Source organism: Cervus elaphus, chromosome 11, assembly GCF_910594005.1.
Source record: "Cervus elaphus chromosome 11, mCerEla1.1, whole genome shotgun sequence".
Lineage (NCBI taxonomy): Eukaryota > Metazoa > Chordata > Mammalia > Artiodactyla > Cervidae > Cervus > Cervus elaphus.
In genome coordinates this window covers 83,996,037-84,014,585 of record NC_057825.1, presented here as the reverse complement: position 1 = coordinate 84,014,585, position 18,549 = coordinate 83,996,037, and the positions used below count along the sequence as shown (strand labels likewise).

Genomic DNA, 18,549 nt, shown 5'->3' with positions numbered 1-18,549 from the left:
GATATCATTTTAAGATTTTACATATTATTAAGCATTTTAAAGCAGTAATTTAAACTTTGTTCAATGATGGCTTCTTTTAAATAAACAAAAGTAATCACATATTGAAAACATTGACATACAACACATGCATTTATATTACAGAGAGATGAAAAATGTCCCTGACATACTGTATTATGAGAACCACAATAAATCTTACATTTCTGGGATGCAGTCTGTACAGTGTGCAGATATTCTAATCTAACCAAAGAAAGAAACACTTCATAAAACATTGCAAGAATTTTTCAGAATATAACCATGATAAATTTTAAGTCTAATACATCATTCTCTCATAAAACCTAAAATCACAAAAACCACAAATTCAGAAATGCATGCCACAATATTGAGAAGGTATTCCGCTGGAGGGAGTGGGGGAGGGAGAACTCTTCCCATTATTATTTCCACCATCCCAAGCTTTTATCAATTTCCTCTAATAACTGTCTACATATTCAAATTTTTCTTAAAATACAGATCTTTCAGAGATATACATAACTTAGATTTAATAACAAATCTAGCAAGGACCATTAGGTCTCATTTTTATATATTTAGAAATATCTCTGGAATCATAAGGTGAAAAAGTTAATCATGAGAAAAGAGAAGGAGACAGAAAGGAGGAAAATTATCCAGACTGTAATGCAAAGAACAATCAAACTTCAATACAGGACAAAGAGCCAGAGAGGACAATGAACATATGTGTCTTTTCTAAGAAAATGCACTATTAATAGCCTGAATAAAACCATCAGCTACTAAGAGCTTTGTGCTTCTGTTATTTCATTTTCTTGAATCTATGTAACTCTTCTTAATTAAGGAAATAAAGTGACATTCAAAAAACCTGTTTGTTCTACTAAACATTTTAATAGGGTAATTTTCAGCCATTCTCTCTCTCTATATAGCACTGCAGTGAATCTTCTAAGTCCTGCTCACACACTGCTACATAGAGTTAGATTTTGTAAGTCTTTTGGAATGGAGTTGTTACACTGCAGCTGTGAAAATTAATGCATCATAAAAATTAGCGAAACTAATACAAAACTATTACAAAGAAGCCAATTATTTATTTAGAAATATTTTTCTAAAAGAAAACTAGAAGAATCTTTGGGTCCAGCATTTAAATAGAATTAAATATGCTTACATTAGCTGTGCCTTCATGGCTTGGTCACAGAATTACCATAATTAGCACTAACTGGAAGTCAGGATATTTATGAAACTGATTATTTAAAAAGAAATCAGTTTACAGTTAGGAATTTCTATTAAAACCATACTTGACAGGAATAATAAACAGTTTATAGATTTTTTAATATTTAACTAACATAATGACTAACAACAAAACTTAAAGCATCATAGTTATTATTTAACCACTGAGCTACAAGTGCTTTGACAGAAAAATAATATCTCAGTGCAATCATCCCATAGAAATCACAACTCAGCCTAAATTTTCCAAATGTTAAAAAAAATTTTTTTAAATGTTAGGACAGAGAAAAGTTATCATACAAGTTTCGGCATTTTATTTTACCACAGTCAGTTTAAACACATGTGATTACTACTTGTTTGAATAATAAAAAAAGGGAGTAACTTCTTCAATTTCAAATAACATCCATGGCAGGGCTGTATTAAAGCAAGCACAACACTACCAAATAGTGGCCCGGGGAAACATTAATCTGGAAATAGTAAGTTGAGAGTCTCTGATGGAAGCAGAGGACTTAAATAGAAAAGAGAAGTTACACTTAGAAAGAAAGCACTTTATAGTTAAACATATCATTTTCAAACGTAGTGTCTCATTTATTCCTCACAAAATTCTCTGGGGATAAGACGGGTACTTGTTATAAGCCCGATTTTATAAACTAAAAAACTAAGCCTGAAGGGTTAAAAAGCACTGATAATTAGTGACAGAACTGAGACTTTAGCCCCAGGCCTAGACTCTAGGTCCAGTCTGCTTTATTTATCCTTCCTTCCTTTCCTCCCTCCTCTTCTTAAATAAACGTGAAGGAGGAAATGTGAACACTCTCCTAAAAGCAAAGCATGCCCTCGTCTCTCACTTTAAATAAAGCAGAAGGAGGAGGAGGAAGAAGAAAGAGAAGAAGAGGGAAAGAGAGAGAAGAGAGGAGAGAGGTTAAAAAGGGGGGAGAGACTGGCACGAAAACAGAAATATAGACCAATGGAAGAAGATAGAAAGCCCAGAAATAAACCCATGCACCTATGGGTACCTTATCTTTGACAAAGGAGGCAAGAATATACAATGGGGCAAAGACAGCCTCTTCAATAAATGGTGCTAGGAAAACTGGACGGTTACAAGTAAAAGAAATTAGAACACTCCTAACACTATACACAAAGATAGACTCAAAATGGATTAAAGACCTAGATGTAAGACCAGAAACTATAAAACTCTTAGAGGAAAACATAGGCAGAACACTCAATGACATAAATCAAAGCAAGATCCTTGTATGACCCACCTCCTAGAGTAACAGAAATAAAAACAAAAGTAAACAAGTAGGACCTGATTAAACTTAAAAGCTTTTGCACAGCAAAGGAAGCTATAAGCAAGGTGAAAAGACAACCCTCAGAATGGAAGAAAATAATAGCAAATGAAACAACTGACAAAGGATTAATTTCCAAAATATTCAAGCAGCTCATACAACTCAATATCAGAAAAACAAACAACCCAATCAAAAAGTGGGGAAAAGACCTAAACAGACATTTCTCCAAAGACATACAGATGGCTAACAAACACACGAAAAGATGCTCAACATCACTCATTATTAGAGAAATGCAAATCAAAACTACAATGAGATATCACCTCACACTGGTCATAATGGCCATCATCAAAAAGTCTACAAACAATAAATGCTAGATAGGGTATGGAGAAAAGGGAACACTCTTGCACTGTTGGTGGGAATGTAAATTAATACAGCCACCATGGAAGACAGTGTGGAGATTCCTTAAAAAACTAGGAATAAAACCACCATATGACCCAGCAATCCCACACCTAGGCATCTTCCCGAGGAAACCAAAATTGAAAGAGACACAAGTATCCCACAGTTCACTGCAGCACTACTACAATAGCTAGAACATGGAAGCAACCTGGATATCCATCAACAGAGGGTGGGATGGGGAGGGCGACGGGAGGGAGGTTCAAAAGGGAGGGGACATATGTATACCTACAGCTGATTCATGCTGAGGTTTGACAGAAAACAGCAAAGTTCTGTAAGGCAATTATCCTTCAAAAAAAAAATAAATTTTTTAAAAAGCAGGGAGGAGAGAGGTTAAAAAGAAGGGGCAAAATAAAGAAGGGAAGAGAAGGGAGAAGCAACAATCTAGATGTACATCTCATTCCACGACTCTACCAGGGGAAAATCGATCAACTTACAAAAATCAGAACAAAACCACAGAAGAACCCTAAACATGTTTGGAGAAATCTTAATGGGAGAGTTCTGAAAATGTGGAGTCCTTGCCTACCAAAAGCAACCCTGAGATGACAAACAAAAACCGCACCGTTTAGAGCTGATGCCAGTCACCATCAGGCACCATAATGGGCTGTCAGTTCTATTGTCTTATAGCACCAAGAACAATGCATTGTTATAACACACATTTACCATACTCACTAACCCTATAAAAATGTTGAAATCTTTAATGAATTAACAAAAAGCTAAAGAATGAGGGCCTTGAGGAGAAAACTGCTATACTAAAAATATTCTTGAAGTCAAAACAAAAACTTTCAGATAAAATTTCCCCAAATTTATGGAAAAATAAAAGTTAAGGGTTTAAGTTGAAGGATATGGGTTTTTAAAGTATGTGTAATAGCCCCAAAAATATTTATATCTGAGTTATTCAACTCACCGTTGAAGTATCAATGATGCTTTTCTCTCTTCCATCAATGTCATCATCTTCATCTTCATCACTGAAATCTGCAGCTGCACTTTCAAGGAATTTAAAATTATCCAGCACGGAGGCAGAATCTGTTAACTCAGATTTTCTGGTTTAAAACATATACATTTTGCTCAGTTAATTTTTTAAACTCAGCATAAGAATTAATCCATGATATACTGCACTGACTTCTGTTTATATTGAATTATAAGCCCCCTCCCCCCAATCACACTAGGATCTGCACTGATTCTTATCTATTACATTTCCACGGATTTTAACTGGAAAAGCAATATAGGAAGAAACTGGTTACTCTTTTAAAAAAGTACTTTTCAATCATAACTACTACTTAGATTAATGGCAATTTAATACAAAGAACTCTTCCTTCTGATCTGGTATTATTTTGATTATTAAGCCAAACAATGCATTTCTTTTTGAAATATTTTTATTATCTCTGCCTCTGTTTTTCTCTATCCTTTTTTCTTTCTTCAACTCTTCCTCTTCCATAACTAAGAAAATAACTAGCAAATACAGAATTTTCTCTGATGCAATCTCGTATTTCTAAACAGCTAAAGAGTTGAAAAAAGCAAATGTGTATATGAAGCTTACTAAAAACAGTATTTTAGTTAAACTAATATACTACTACAAAATGATCCTACTGATGAATAAATCCTTAATCTGGAAATGATTAACTTTTCAAATATGTGAGATTTTAATTTAGCTCTCTCTAAAGAAATTCATCAATTTCCTAATGACCAGAATAGAATGACTGCTCTCCAGTTCATTAGGAAATGTTTTAGATAACAAGACATTTTCCTGAAAAGCGTTTAGCCATAACTATGAACAAAATTCTCAAAACAGATAAATCTTAAATTTCAAATCTGCTGGGAGCTATGTTTTTGTTCTTTTCTAACCTACTCTCCATCCTTACAGAAGAAAGATTCAGGATAATACCTTTATTAGTTTCAAAAGATAGGTCAAGGCCAAAACATAAGACTAGAGTGGCCTTTCTTAAGCATCTTTATAATAATTTAAACTAATTCATTAGGTGAAGTATAATCAGGATTAATGCCCACACTGTCTATGTCTACACAGAGAAACAATCTACATCTTACATTTATGAAAATAAGTTATGTAATCTTAACTATTAATGAGCACATTTAAGAATGCTCCAATGACATTTGTTTACAAGACATATGTTTAAACTTTTACCTAAACCCCATAATTTTGGTTTATGTCCCAAATAACAGAAACTATGTTCTTACTAGAAAATGTACAGAGCTCAACTAAAACCATTCTTCCAGCCTAAACATGAGTTAAAGTAACATCATATTTAAATTTCAAAGAATCTTTGACTTTTTATAATTTAAGAATTATGCCAATTTTTTTTTCAATAAAGAAGAATCTCCTTATTAAACTCTTCACTTTCATTTAAAGGAGAATTCAATATAACTGTATGGTATATGGGCTTCCCTGGTGGCTCAGACAATAAATAATCTGCTTGCAATGCAGAAGACCTGGGTTTAATCCCTGGGTTGAGAAGATCCTGATCCAAAAAGCAAAATGAAATGTTTCTGCTACTGAATTTTTCACTTATTATATCAACTAGAAAAAAAAAATATATATATATATACACATACACATATATACTTGAAATAGATATTTTTCAAAATGAAGAGGAGTTATGGCATTATTAGAAAAATGAAAATGGCTAAGAAAAGGTTTACATCAAAAGAATTAAGTATTTATATGATTTCTGGGTCACCAAGAATGAAATTTCATTCTTACAGACTTGAAATGAATTTCCAAATAAGATCTTTTATGAAGTTATAATAGTAAGAGGTGACTGAGCTTCAATGAATTAAAATTTATATTAAATCCATAAATTTCAAGCAAATAAAAATACCTTAAATAAAAATATTCTTAAAATAGTCATAAATGATAACTCTAATCCCTGTGTATATCTTCTATCAAATCAAATTTTAAACTTTTTATTAGACTTTATCATTAAATTACTTCTGTAGCAGTATCTGCAAGTGCAAGTATCCACACATGTGTCACCCATAAGCCAAAAATATTAATAAGAACTAAAACTACAGCCAAGCCACTTTCCAGATAAAATACTTACCCAATCATTGCTGTCTCTTTAACTTCAGCTTCTGTGCCATTTATAACTGAGTCCTGATTTTTGTCATCTTCCCTGTCAGGGACATCACTTGAAATGCCCAACAAAGCTCGCACTCGTTTGGATTTCACATCTAAAATAGTATCTGTGTAACCCACCTCCTGTAGATACCTGCGTGTGAAGAGGATCTTTACAATTCAGACATATTGGAATCAGTACTCTACTACTGGATATCTAAATAAAAACATTTCTTTAAACTCACTGTCTGCATAAGACTGGATAGCACAGTACTATGCTACTAAGACTCACTAATAAATAATCTTCCAGCTGCAGATGGAGCTGTCTCCTGCAGTACCAGCCTCTATGGTCACTGAGAAAAACCAGAGAACTATACAATACACCATTCATTTATCATAAGCAGCAGCTATTCCTTAATGTATCTAATAGCACACTCTTTCTTCTAGGCAGGGCTGGAGTAAGCTCACTCTCAGATGCTACTAAATTACTATTTTATAATAGTAATGAGAATAACCAGTAGTCTTTTTACACTTTTGATGTTACAGTATCACTGGACCAACTGAGATCTATAGAGAATGTTTCTAGCATATATAGCTTCCTGCATGACATACAAAACCGCGGGATATTCCAAACAAGTCACTTCTACAGAAGGGAAGCTCTTATCCTGAGACAACTCTGCAATAAAAATAAACCACAGTTCAACTGTAGGATGTGGGATAAGTGGGTGTACAGGGGTGTGTGTGCTGCAGAAAGGAGAAGCACAGAAAAGAAAGAATAGGTTTTGTATGGAGAGTTAAACATGGGTTCAAAGCCCATTTCTTCCACTTTTTTCCTGTGTAGCATTAATTCTTCTGAACTTTAGCTTTCTTTCTCTTAAAGAAACATATCTAGTGTAGTCATACAAAAGGTGCTCAGTATCTATTAACAACAAAAGATGACCAAAAACAACCAAAAGTGGTAGTGGTAGGAACATGAAAAAGGCAAATGTTAATAACAAAGTCATTAATAAATGTAACAGACAATATCAGACATTAAATTATATGTAAGTATCAAGTCTATGAAATGAAAGATAAAACAAAGATCAAAAAGATAAGCAGTCTAATATCAGTTTGAGATCTGGTATTAAGAGTTATTATTGCCCAAAGAGATATCTCACAAAAAGACATGTGACCAAACATGTCCAGTATCTATAGAAAGGTTTTAATTAAAATTATAATCAGTTGATTCTTATAAATACAAAAGAATTATGTTTTCTATTTTTAACAAGTAATATTTGATACATAACTCACTTTAGGAACAAAATCACATTACAAATACTGTTTCAAAAACTGCTCATTCCATAAATAAACTGGTTTTACTAAATAGCTACTTCCTCATTCATTAATATTTAGGTTGGTGCAAAAGTAATTGCGGTTTTGCATTGTTGAACTTTGCCATTTGATACTGGAATACAGTCTTAGATAAATGTGGCTATGTTATACATCGTTTTAATGTGCATTTCTCACATTATGTTTTTTTGCTTTAATGACTTAGTACTTGCTGCTTATTTTATATGTATTTTAGACTATGGAAATGATGTTAGACAAAAAGCAAATTCAAGCAATTTTTTTAAGTTCAAAATGGGTTGTAAAGCAGCACAGATAACTCACAACATCAACAATGCATTTGGCCCAGCAAACTGCTAACAAATGTACAGTGCAATGGTGGTTCAAGAAGTTGTGCAAAGGAGAGGAGATGATGGAGATGAGGAGCATAGTGGCCGGCCATCAGAAGTTAACAACAACCAACTGAGAGCAACCATCAAAGCTGATCCTCGTGCTGGCCTTGGCAGCACATATACTAAAATTGGAATGATACAGAGAAGATTAGCATGGCCCCTAGGCAAGGATGACACACAAATTGGTGAAGCGTTTCATATTTTAAAAAAACAAAAAAAAGCTGATCCTCTTACAACTACAGGAGAAGTTGCCAAAGAACTCAACATCGACCATTCTATGGTCATTTGGCATTTGAAGCAAATTGGAAAGGTGAAAAAGCTTGATAAATGGGTGCCTCAGAACAGAAAAAGAAAAAAACTGTCATTTTGAAGTGTCGTCATCTCTTATTCTACGAAACAACAACAAACCATTGCTTGATCGGATTGTGATGTGTGATGAAAAGTGGATTTTACAGGACAACTGGCCATATTCATCTGACCTCTCGCCAACCAACTACCACTTCTTCAAGCAACTCAGCAACTTTTTGCAGGGGAAATGCTTCCTCAACCAGCAGGAGACAGAAAATGCTTTCCAAGAGTTCATCAAATCTTGAGGCATGGATTTTAATGCTACAGGAATAAATGATCTTATTTTTCATTGGTAAAAATGTGTTAATTTTAATGGTTCCTATTTTTATTAATAAAGATATGTTTGAGTCTAGTTATAATGATTTAAAATTCATGATCTGAGACCACAATTAGGTCTGCATGAAGCTAATAAAATGTCACCTCTGAGAGGCAGGTGAGTCTTTTAAAAATACTTCCTGGATTGCTATCATAACCACTTGTCATTGAAAAAAACAACAACAACAACAAAATCAGGACTTTAAGAACACTTACTTATTTATAAAAGGAAAAACGCATAAACCACTTTTAAGACCACAGTGAAAGCCCACGTATTAAATACTAATGAAGTCTCATTTTCTTCTAACTTTGAGGAGATAAAAAAATAGATGTAAGGAGAAACTTTAACATCCTCTCCCCATTATCAAAAGAAATGACTGGCATGCAATCCACTTTGGAAACAACAGGTTTAGATTATTCACAAGCCCAAAAGAATAAACCAGGTAGCAAATCTCATTTTATTGACATACAAATCTACCAATTTCAAATGTAACATGCAAGGGTTAGGCATTGAGTTGATGAGCGGGTCTAGCCCCTCTGCTTGACACCTGAATCTCAACCCAGCTTTGGTCCCTCTTTATACTCTCAAATTCAACATTTTATAGGAGAGACTATATGTTAGCATAATATATACAAATTTGGGAAGTCCAATAAGTTCTCCCATCTATTTAAAATAAAGTTTAAAAACATAACATAAAGATATCATGAATAGACTAATATTAAAGCATATGTATATTCATGTATAAAAAGTGGAAAGAAAAAAGTAACTTTAAGGGTACAGATTTCTTCAGACCATACATTTAAACATATAATAAATTAGAAGCTCTAAACTGTACTTTTTGATAAAGCTAATCTATGGATAGATAAAGCTAATCTATGGATTATTTGCTATGGAAAGCAGATCTATTCTTGATAATCCTAGTTAATAGTTATTGAAAAATAGATTCCTCCATAGGGGAAAACGTGTTTAATATGAAAAAGGAATAGTAATTCAATGAAGTTTTTTCATAGCAGATACTTTCACGAGATACTTACTGTCTGAGTAGTTGCCGACCTTGCTTCCACATTAACTGGCTGTTTTGTTGTGGCTGCACCTCTGTTTCATTACCTTCATCTGGAAAACATTAAAACATAAAAAAAAACTGGTGTAATATACATTAGAAGACATCTCAATTCATTAGAAATATCGAATAAAAATTTATAAGACTAAGAACACTGCACTGTAAAGTACGTTTTGCGTGCACGCTGTGCTGTCATTCCAACTCTTTCCAACCCCATGAACTGTAGCCTGCCAGACCCCTCTGTCCATGCAATTTTCCAGGTCCATTTCAGGACAATTTAAGTTTTAAGTTTAATTTCCATGTGCATGTGTGCTAAGCTGCTTCAGTCATGTCTGACTCTCTGCGACCCTATGAACCGCAGACTGCCAGGCTCCTCTGTCCATGAGATTCTCCAGGCAAGAATACTAGAGTGAATTGCCATGCCCTCCTCCAGGGATCTTCCCAACCCAGGGATAGAACCTGTGTCTCTTATGTCTACTGCACTGGCAGGGGGGTTTATGGGGGGTTTTTCTGTTTGTTTGTTTTTTTTAACCACTGGTGCTACCTGGGAAACCCCTTAATTTCTTACGGAAACTCTAAAATAAATTCATTATTGCTACTAGATTTCCCTGAGAGTTTCAGAACTAAAAATAAAGGCCTTTTCCCCAATTTTCAGGTAACCTGAGAATTTTCCTCTAGGACAAATGAAGAATTAAATAAAAATATTATGAAGCACCACATCAGAATGAGAACTAAATGCCCAGGAATGACTGTTTAGAAGGAAGGGGGGAAAAAAGCTTGTCTGGTAAAGAATAGATAGATAAAAAATAATCCCAAACCAAACCTATTTCCTTCACTAGTTATTAAATGAAAACCTCAAGCTTTTTCTTAAGACATTCTTTAGATGGAAACTTCCAGGTCCCATAGAGCTTAAAATTCATCATATGGTAGAAGCCAAATCTTTTAAGAAGATGATAAAATAAAAAGAGCCTTCTCCTTGATGAGTCTGGACTAAAGAATTTCCAAACTACAGGATAGCTCAACTTTAAAAACATAAAAAAAGTTCACACCCTCCATTAGCCCTTGATCAAACTATAAGAAACTGTGGTCTTCATAGGATTTTTATTCAAGTGGAGCTATAAGACAGATCGGGAAATTTTCTTTTATGATATTTGATACAAAACATTTAATGTGTTCCAGATGCTGTGCTAAAAACATATACACTATTCTTTTAATCTTTACAACCTCCAAAGACAGGTATTATTACTATCCCCATTTTAAAGATGAGAGAGATGTTTTGCAGATTAATTCTAAGGTTTCTAAGTTAGAAATACAGCTGCGAGTACTGAAATCATGACTGCGTGACTCCAGAGCTCACATGTTTTTGTCTACATGCTATCATTACAACGGTAAGAAATTAGAGAAACATGTAAATAAAAATAAGAATTAGATCTTGCATTTTCATTATTATCTTAAAGTAACTAGACCAAGTTCTGTGACATACCAAAGAGAGAGTAGGAAAGTGTGTGTGTGTGTGTGGGGTGTTGGGTGGAGATTAACTCACAAAGGAAGATTACTTTGGGATAACTTCAAAGAGTACTTGAAAAAGAAAAAAGGAAAGAAAAACAATGTCTAAATAGTAAGGAAAAATAATACACTGTTTCCACTGACCCACACATTCAGGAACTGTGCATATAACATAATATGTTCTAATATATCCACTTCTTAGGTCAAGTGAGTAACCTGTACTTGCCAAGTAAGAATATCTACACTGGCATTTCAAAAGACCAAAAATTTCAGATGCAAAAGAACTTTTGAGATCATCTAATTTCCCATCAAAATATGCCTAAATCCTTTCTATACCATCCTCAGATACACTCAACTGCCTTTGTCTACTTTGGTAGCTAGAAAGGTGAATTTTACTGTAAATAAATTATACCTTAATAAAAAATAAAGCCAAATCAAATAATGCATCCTTACCCTCTTTTAAAAACTGTATTCTTATATTGCAATAAAATCTGATCCCTGAGTGGTCATTTTATAATATATTAAAATATCAAACCACCATGTTGTATACCTGAGACTAATATAATTATACTTTAAAGAAAAAAAAGGACGGACTGTCTTGTCTCAGTTAACCCAGATCTATGACAAAAACAGCAAGGTTATGAACTGCTGCTTATTATATCATTACACACTGGATCACGACTAGGCTCCAGATGACTGCAAGGGAACAAATGAAACCTTATATATATATATAATCACCAGTATATAATATAACCAGTCACAACACTCAGGAGGAATGAAGAGTGTCAAAGGCCTACAGAGCCTGAGGAGTCCTTATTTCCTTCGCAATGGATTTGAGGAAACTGCTTACCTTGGTTTTTTTATTAATGTATGAATTAATGATCTAAGACCATGTCTGTGATCAAGACCTTAACCAAACAAACATAAGACAGGCACTTTACTCAACATTACCAAATCTATTTTCCACTGACGCAGAGAAATAATCAATGGTATAGCTGTCTATAGAGCAACGAGTTTCAATACCTGCAAATAATTATAAAGACAGAAATACTGATTTTGAATAAATTTCTCAGAAGTGAACTTTCCTTTCTCTGTTTAAAAAAAAAAACAAAAAAAAACCTGACTCTCTGGGTCACATGTGGACTTGATTTTCCCGACACTTCCTTATCCAGGCTGAACATTTAGTTCTCTCAATGGTTAGCAAGTACTCATCAACTATCAGATTCAATCTTACCTTATCAAGTTCAAAAAGTGACATTATATAAAAGTGAGGATTTTAAAGTGGGTAGGAATTCAATTTCTGGGTAATATTAAAAGTATTTGACTGGCATTTCCAGTCAAGTTGGAGTAACAGGGACCCAAGTTACCCTTCTGCCTGAAGCAACTATAAAACAAAACAGAGCATACGATGGTTAAGACACTGAACACCAGACAATGAAGGACAGCAATTCTGAGAAAAAGGAAGCAAACAGGTGAGCCTTATGACTGTTCCAGTTTATTGCCCTGACAGAGTTTCCTGATCGTAGCATAGGGAGGAGAAACCAAAAGAAAAATGAAGATATAATGGCTGAGAAGTTCCAAATTTCATGAAAACTATAAACCCATAGATCCAAGAAACCCAACAAGTCCCAAGCACAAGAAACACTGGGGAGAGGAGAGGAGGTAACTATACCAAGGCACATCATGATAAAATCGCTTAAACCCAATGAGAAAGAGATAAATCTTAAAAGCAGTCAGAGAAAAAGGTCACATTTACAGAGGAGAAGGGGCGACGGAGGATAAGACGGTTGGATGGCATCACCAACTCAATGGACATGAGTTTGAGCAAATTCTGGGTGACGGTGAAGGACAGGGAAGCCTAGTGTGCTGCAGTTCATGGGGTCGCAAAGAGTCAGACATGACTGAGGGACTGAACAACAACAAATATACAGAGAAATGTATGGATGACAGAAGATACCACATCAGAAATGATAAAAGCAACAACATAGAGACTTTCAGACACACAAAAGCTGAAAGAAGGCATTATCAGCAGCACATGTGTTAAAGTCCTCAAGACAGAAGGAAAATGATACCAGAAGATATGAATGCACACAAAGGAAAGATGAGCACTGGATATCTTTATATATATTTAAATCTCTTTGAAAGAGAATTGCTGAAACAAAAATCATAATGTAGGGTCAACCTGGGTCAACCCAGGGATTGAACCCATATCTCCTGCATTGGCAAGTGGATTCTTTACACTGAGTCACCTGGGAAGCCAGTGAAAGGTCTAAACATCTCAGTTAGAAGGCAGAATTTGTTACTTTGGATAAAGACATTCTATTTTTAATAAGTATTTGGCTTTTAATATTAAGCAGAAGAAACTGACGTGTGAAAGATAAATAGATTTTAACATAACATAAGTTATGAAGTAGAAACGTTAAGGGTTTGCAAGTGGAATAAAATAGAAAAAAAAAGAGAGGAAACTAATATTTGTGGAGAATATTTCCGAAAACATCTGGATTGTCAATTTTAGGGAAATACAGTAAATGGATAAAATAATGAAGAAGGAAAAATCCCTGCTTCTTTTCTTTAATTTGGATACACCACCTTCTATACCTTCTTCTAGTCAGTCCTTATCACTTAATTTACAAACCTCTTGGTAATGCTCTAAGTCAGGCTCACATGCTTCCTCTGCAACCAAACTTTTACATCATCTTGAGTGAAGTTAATATTCAAGTGGGTGGTTCACTTCAGCTTCTGCACAACCACTAGCCTCTCTTAGCTGTCATGCCTTAGACCTTGTCACTATGAAGAACTGTCACTGATGCAAACTCACTTTCTGAGCATATCCTTCAGGCTCAATACTTCCAATTCACTAGGCACTTTGACTTTAGGTGGGACCTTAGATCAGGGGTCAGCAAACATTAGCCTGCAGATCAAACCCAGCCTGTTTGGGCTTCGCCGGTGGCTCAGACGGTAAAGCATCTGTGTGCAGTGTGGGAGACAAGGGTTTGATCCCTGGGTTGGGAAGATCCCCTGGAGAAGGAAATGGCAGCCCACTCCAGTACTCTGGCCTGGAAAATCCCATGGATGAAGGAGCCTGGTAGGCTACAGTCCATGGGGTCGCAAAGAGTTAGACATGACTGAGCTACTTCACTTGCACTTTTCAAGCCCAGCCTGCCACACTTATTCATTTATGTGTTGTGGCTGCTTTCAAGTTACAACAGCCAAGTTGAGTAGTTGCAATAGGGAACAAATGGCCTACATACTACTCTCTGGTCCTTTACGAAAGAGTCTGCTGACCTGCCCTAGATTGTAGCCTATCCACTTGCTTTGATCCATTAGCTTCCTTCTGTCTTCACTTTCTTTCCTCGCCAGTCTTAGTTCAGGGTCTATCAATCCAATCATTCTTTTGATAATGTCTCCAATTTTCCTGTCCCTTTATCTCTCCCTGAATCCAAATGTTCACTATTTTCATTCTATTATCTTTTACCTAGGCTGCCAATTGTGCAGAGCAGCACTTCTATATAAACTCTGATTATACAACTCAATTGAACCCTTAGCTTTTCTCAATCCTACTATTCCTTAGTAAGTCTGTCCTCCTGTTCGTTATTATTTTAAACCTTCTTCACTTTTCTTAAACCTCTGATGCATTTTTAGCAGGTAATCCTGTCTCATACATAAAGCTATCATGTTAAATAGCCACCACTAGACCAAAACCCAAACCTATACACCCATCACCTAACTTCCGACATTCTCTCTTGGTAACAATAGAAGACATGCATGCTTCTCCTGCTATTCTCCAGCTAAGATCAGAATCCAATCCCTATTATTTCTTCAGATACTTTCATATTTTAAGTATCGCTATTCTCTCTCCCTTTTATTAGTTCCTCCTCTAAGAAACATATCACTCACTCACTCACTCACACAGATACAAACACACACACACTCTGTCTCTTCATTGACTCCACTGGTCCCTTCAGCCATTTTCCCTTGATACCTTGCCTTCACGTCCACAACCTCAGCTTCCTAAAAGTTTACCACACTTAGTCTTCACTTTCCACACACAGTCTCCATTTCTGCCCTCAACTCTCTCCTAAGGCTGCTCACAATAAAGTTTCCAGCAACCTGTGTGTCACTAAATCCCAGAGATACTCTTCAGACCCCAAGGCATCAATCTGTAATACTGAAGGACCCTGGAAATCTGGAAATCCTCTCTTCTCTTTATTTCCACTCTCCTGATTTTCCACATCCTAGTAAAATAATCCTCATCAGTTTCCTTTTCAAGTTTCTACTGCTCTACCAGTTTTCTAAATGCCACAAGGCTCCATCTAGGTCCTCCTCTTGCTCTGTGTAAGATCCCTGGCTGAGTTCTTCCATCCCATTGGTGTTGAGTGTCATCAGTACAGCTTTATGCTCTGAAATCTACATATTAAACCCCTATATTTGGCTTGAGCTCCAGACTCACCTGCCCAACTATATACCAGCTATTTTCATTTGATGGCCTAACAAATAAATCCAAACATGCACCCAGCATCTTCCAAACGCAGTTTTGGTCTAGTTTTTTATACTAGAAGTGCGGGAGTCATCTTTGCATCTCCCTTGTTAAAAAACCCCTCCATCTAAACAAGAACTAATATCCTGCAGATTTTACTTCCTAAGTATTTCCTGAACACACCCACTTCTCTTCAACTCCATTGTTGGTACATTTGTTAAGGTAACCTTCCTCATTTACTCAGTAGGTTGTAAAATCCTCTAACCAGTCTCCCCATCTCCATTTTTCTCCTTTCTAACCCATCTTTCCAGTAGTCATGTACGGATGTGAGAGTTGAACCATAAAGAAGGCTGAGCACTGAAGAATTAATGCCTCTGAACTGTGGTGTTGGAGAAGACTCTTGAGAGTCCCTTGGACAGCAAAGAGATCCAACCAGTCCATCCTAAAGGAAATCAGTCCTGAATATTCACTGAAAGGACTGATGCTGAAGCTGAAACTCCAATAGTTTGGCCACCTGATGTGAAGAACTGACTCACTGGAAAAGACCGAGGCTAGGAAAGATTGAAGGCAGGAGGAGAAGCGGACGACAGAGGATGAGATGGTTGGATGGCATCACTGACTCAATGGACATGAGTTTGAGTAAACTCCAGGAATTGGTGATGGACAAGAAAGCCTGGCATGCTGCAGTCCATGGGGTTGCAAAGAGTCGGACATGACTGAGTGACTGAACTGAACTGAACCCATCTTTTCATACTGCTGACAGCATGATTTAAAAGAAAATCTGATTATCAAAAAATAACCAAAAAAATCAGTGATCAATTGGTATCGCTATAAATCTCAAGGATTCAATATTCAGCTGTGGAAACATGTTAATAACATTACTACATTAAAGTGAACTACAAAACTGGCAGTGCATTAGGAATTATTCTGTTCCTTCACACACTGTCAAACATAGAAATAGTGTGGTCAAATGGGGAGAATTTGAATTTTGGAGTCAGAAGACCATAATCCCATTCAGATCCATAATTCCATTAATAGCTGTGTAACCCCTGGGGAAATTTCTCCACTTCCCTGAGTTTAAACTTCATACAAGTAAAATTAAAATAATATTACTTTTATTGAATAATTACATTAAGAATTAAAGTTAATGTATATAAAGCCCAGCATGTGATAGTTTTATCAGACGTTTGATCCAGTAATTTAACCTGACATCATGTCAAAAACACATTCATCTGAAACGTGGTGATGGCTTTTCAACATTTTTTCTTACTTTTCCCTAACACCTACTTATATATTAGTCAATTATATTACTTAATATCTTTACAAGTACTACTGTTACATTGTTTGATGGGGTGATGAGGAAGACAGGAGAAAGAAAAAGGAAGAAATAACACAAAAAGATAATAAATACTTCAGCTGTTAAAAACACTGTCCTGGTTACAGAACGTCCTGTGGGTAAAAAAGTCCAAAACAATTTTGCACCTGAAATTGAGGGATTAGACTTAAAGGATGAGTAATTCTCTTGTACTGAAAGAAGAAATCTCTTACCTCCACGGCTCATACTCTTTCTCTCAGGATTTTAGGGCATGATGTACTTTGTATTACACATCTCAAAGTTCCCATTAAAATTGTGGGGACCCAGCAAGACACAGTTATGCTGGTGCATGTTACCCCATGAATTCTGATCCTTCCAGTAAGTGCAGAACACAAGCAGAAAATGGGGAACTGCAAGAAAGGGGACGAGGGGAAAGGAAGGAAGGTGGTGGAAAATGATCTAAATGACACTAAGAGATTAGTGCCCAAAGATAAGCAGGTCAGAAAAAATAACTAATATGCAAATAATTAGAAATTAACTTGCAGTTATAAATACTGTTGCTACAAAATACTGGATATTAACTTCTTTTTAATTACTTAAACTTCCTTTAAAATTAGCTTACCAGAATCATAGCTTGGAGGCTTCATATCTCCCTGATTCAATTCTGTCCCATATTTCAACTTGTGGTATTTGGCTCTAACAAAGAAATAAGAAAATACAAACCATCTTAAAACACAGTTAAATGAACCTTAAGATATGTAATAGGAGTAGTCATCAGTATGCAGTAGTCCTGACTAACTTCTAACTGCTCAAAGCCTTCCACAGTATCAAAGTCTTAATATAAAAGTGTTTCTCATTATCATTTTGCTTTTATACCATCAAGTTCTGTTACAACAAAAAAGTAATAACACTGAGAATGATAAATCTTGTTTCTATAATTATGAATGAACCATGTAACATTCTAGTTTCTGCAGTATTCAAATTTTCTTAAGGACTGCCAGAGTACAATTCTATCAAAAGCAATAGATAAGTTTGGATTGTGACATAAACTTGAAAAAGACTAATCTTTCTCAAAGTTGAATTTTTTTTTTCCTTAAGAAAAAAAGGTCACCCATAATATTCTGCATTGTCAGGCAATTATGCTTTGCCAAGTACACATTAGAGTGAACAATCCAAAAGAGGGAGGAGGAATCAGCTCGAATTATCAGTGTTGAGTAAGACATTCTAGAAGAAATAAACATATTTTTTAACAGTCAAGGTATCTTTTGCCTTTTTAGGATGAAGTCAGGAAGAACTGTGAACAGGAGTATTTTCTTTTAAAAGTTAACTAGATGTTATCATCTCTGATTCATCTGATTTAACCATCTCAGATTAAACCACCTGAGAAAAATAATCCAAATAAAGTATAAAATTAAAAGGTAAACTAGAAATGAACCATACTTAAGGTTGTATATTTTTACTTGCTTGCTTCCCCCAAATATTGAAGCTATTATAATATTCAATATAGTAAGACTGGGATAAAAGCAACAACAATAATAATTTGAAAAACCAAATCATAAAGAAGGAATAAGGGCTTCCCATGTGTTGCTAATAGTAAAGAACACGCCTGCCAATGCAGGAGACATAAGAGACTTGGGTTTGATCCCTGGGTCAAGCAGATCCCCTGAAGGAAAGCACGACAACCCATTTCTAGTATCCTTGCCTGGAGAATCCTATGGACAGAGGAGACTGGCAGGCCACAGTCCATAAAGTCACAGAGAGTTGGAAGAGACTTAG

General features: G+C 35.4%; 1 protein-coding gene and 1 non-coding gene across 3 annotated transcripts in view; one reads left to right on the top strand and one right to left on the bottom strand.

Annotated features, from left to right (window-relative positions):
* STRN (striatin) overlaps positions 1 to 18,549 on the bottom strand; it is a 107,520-nt gene that overhangs the window by 39,945 nt on the left and 49,026 nt on the right. For both annotated transcript variants that reach the window (XM_043918243.1, XM_043918244.1), the window contains exons 3-6: positions 17,396 to 17,469; positions 9,450 to 9,528; positions 6,020 to 6,187; positions 3,868 to 4,003 (exon numbers count right to left, since the gene is read on the bottom strand). In XM_043918243.1, the coding sequence (XP_043774178.1) occupies positions 3,868 to 4,003; positions 6,020 to 6,187; positions 9,450 to 9,528; positions 17,396 to 17,469 (457 nt within the window). The remainder of the gene's footprint in view (positions 1 to 3,867; positions 4,004 to 6,019; positions 6,188 to 9,449; positions 9,529 to 17,395; positions 17,470 to 18,549) is intronic.
* LOC122704105 lies at positions 7,850 to 7,956 on the top strand. Its single transcript, XR_006343735.1, has one exon. It is a non-coding gene; the product is annotated as a U6 spliceosomal RNA (small nuclear RNA).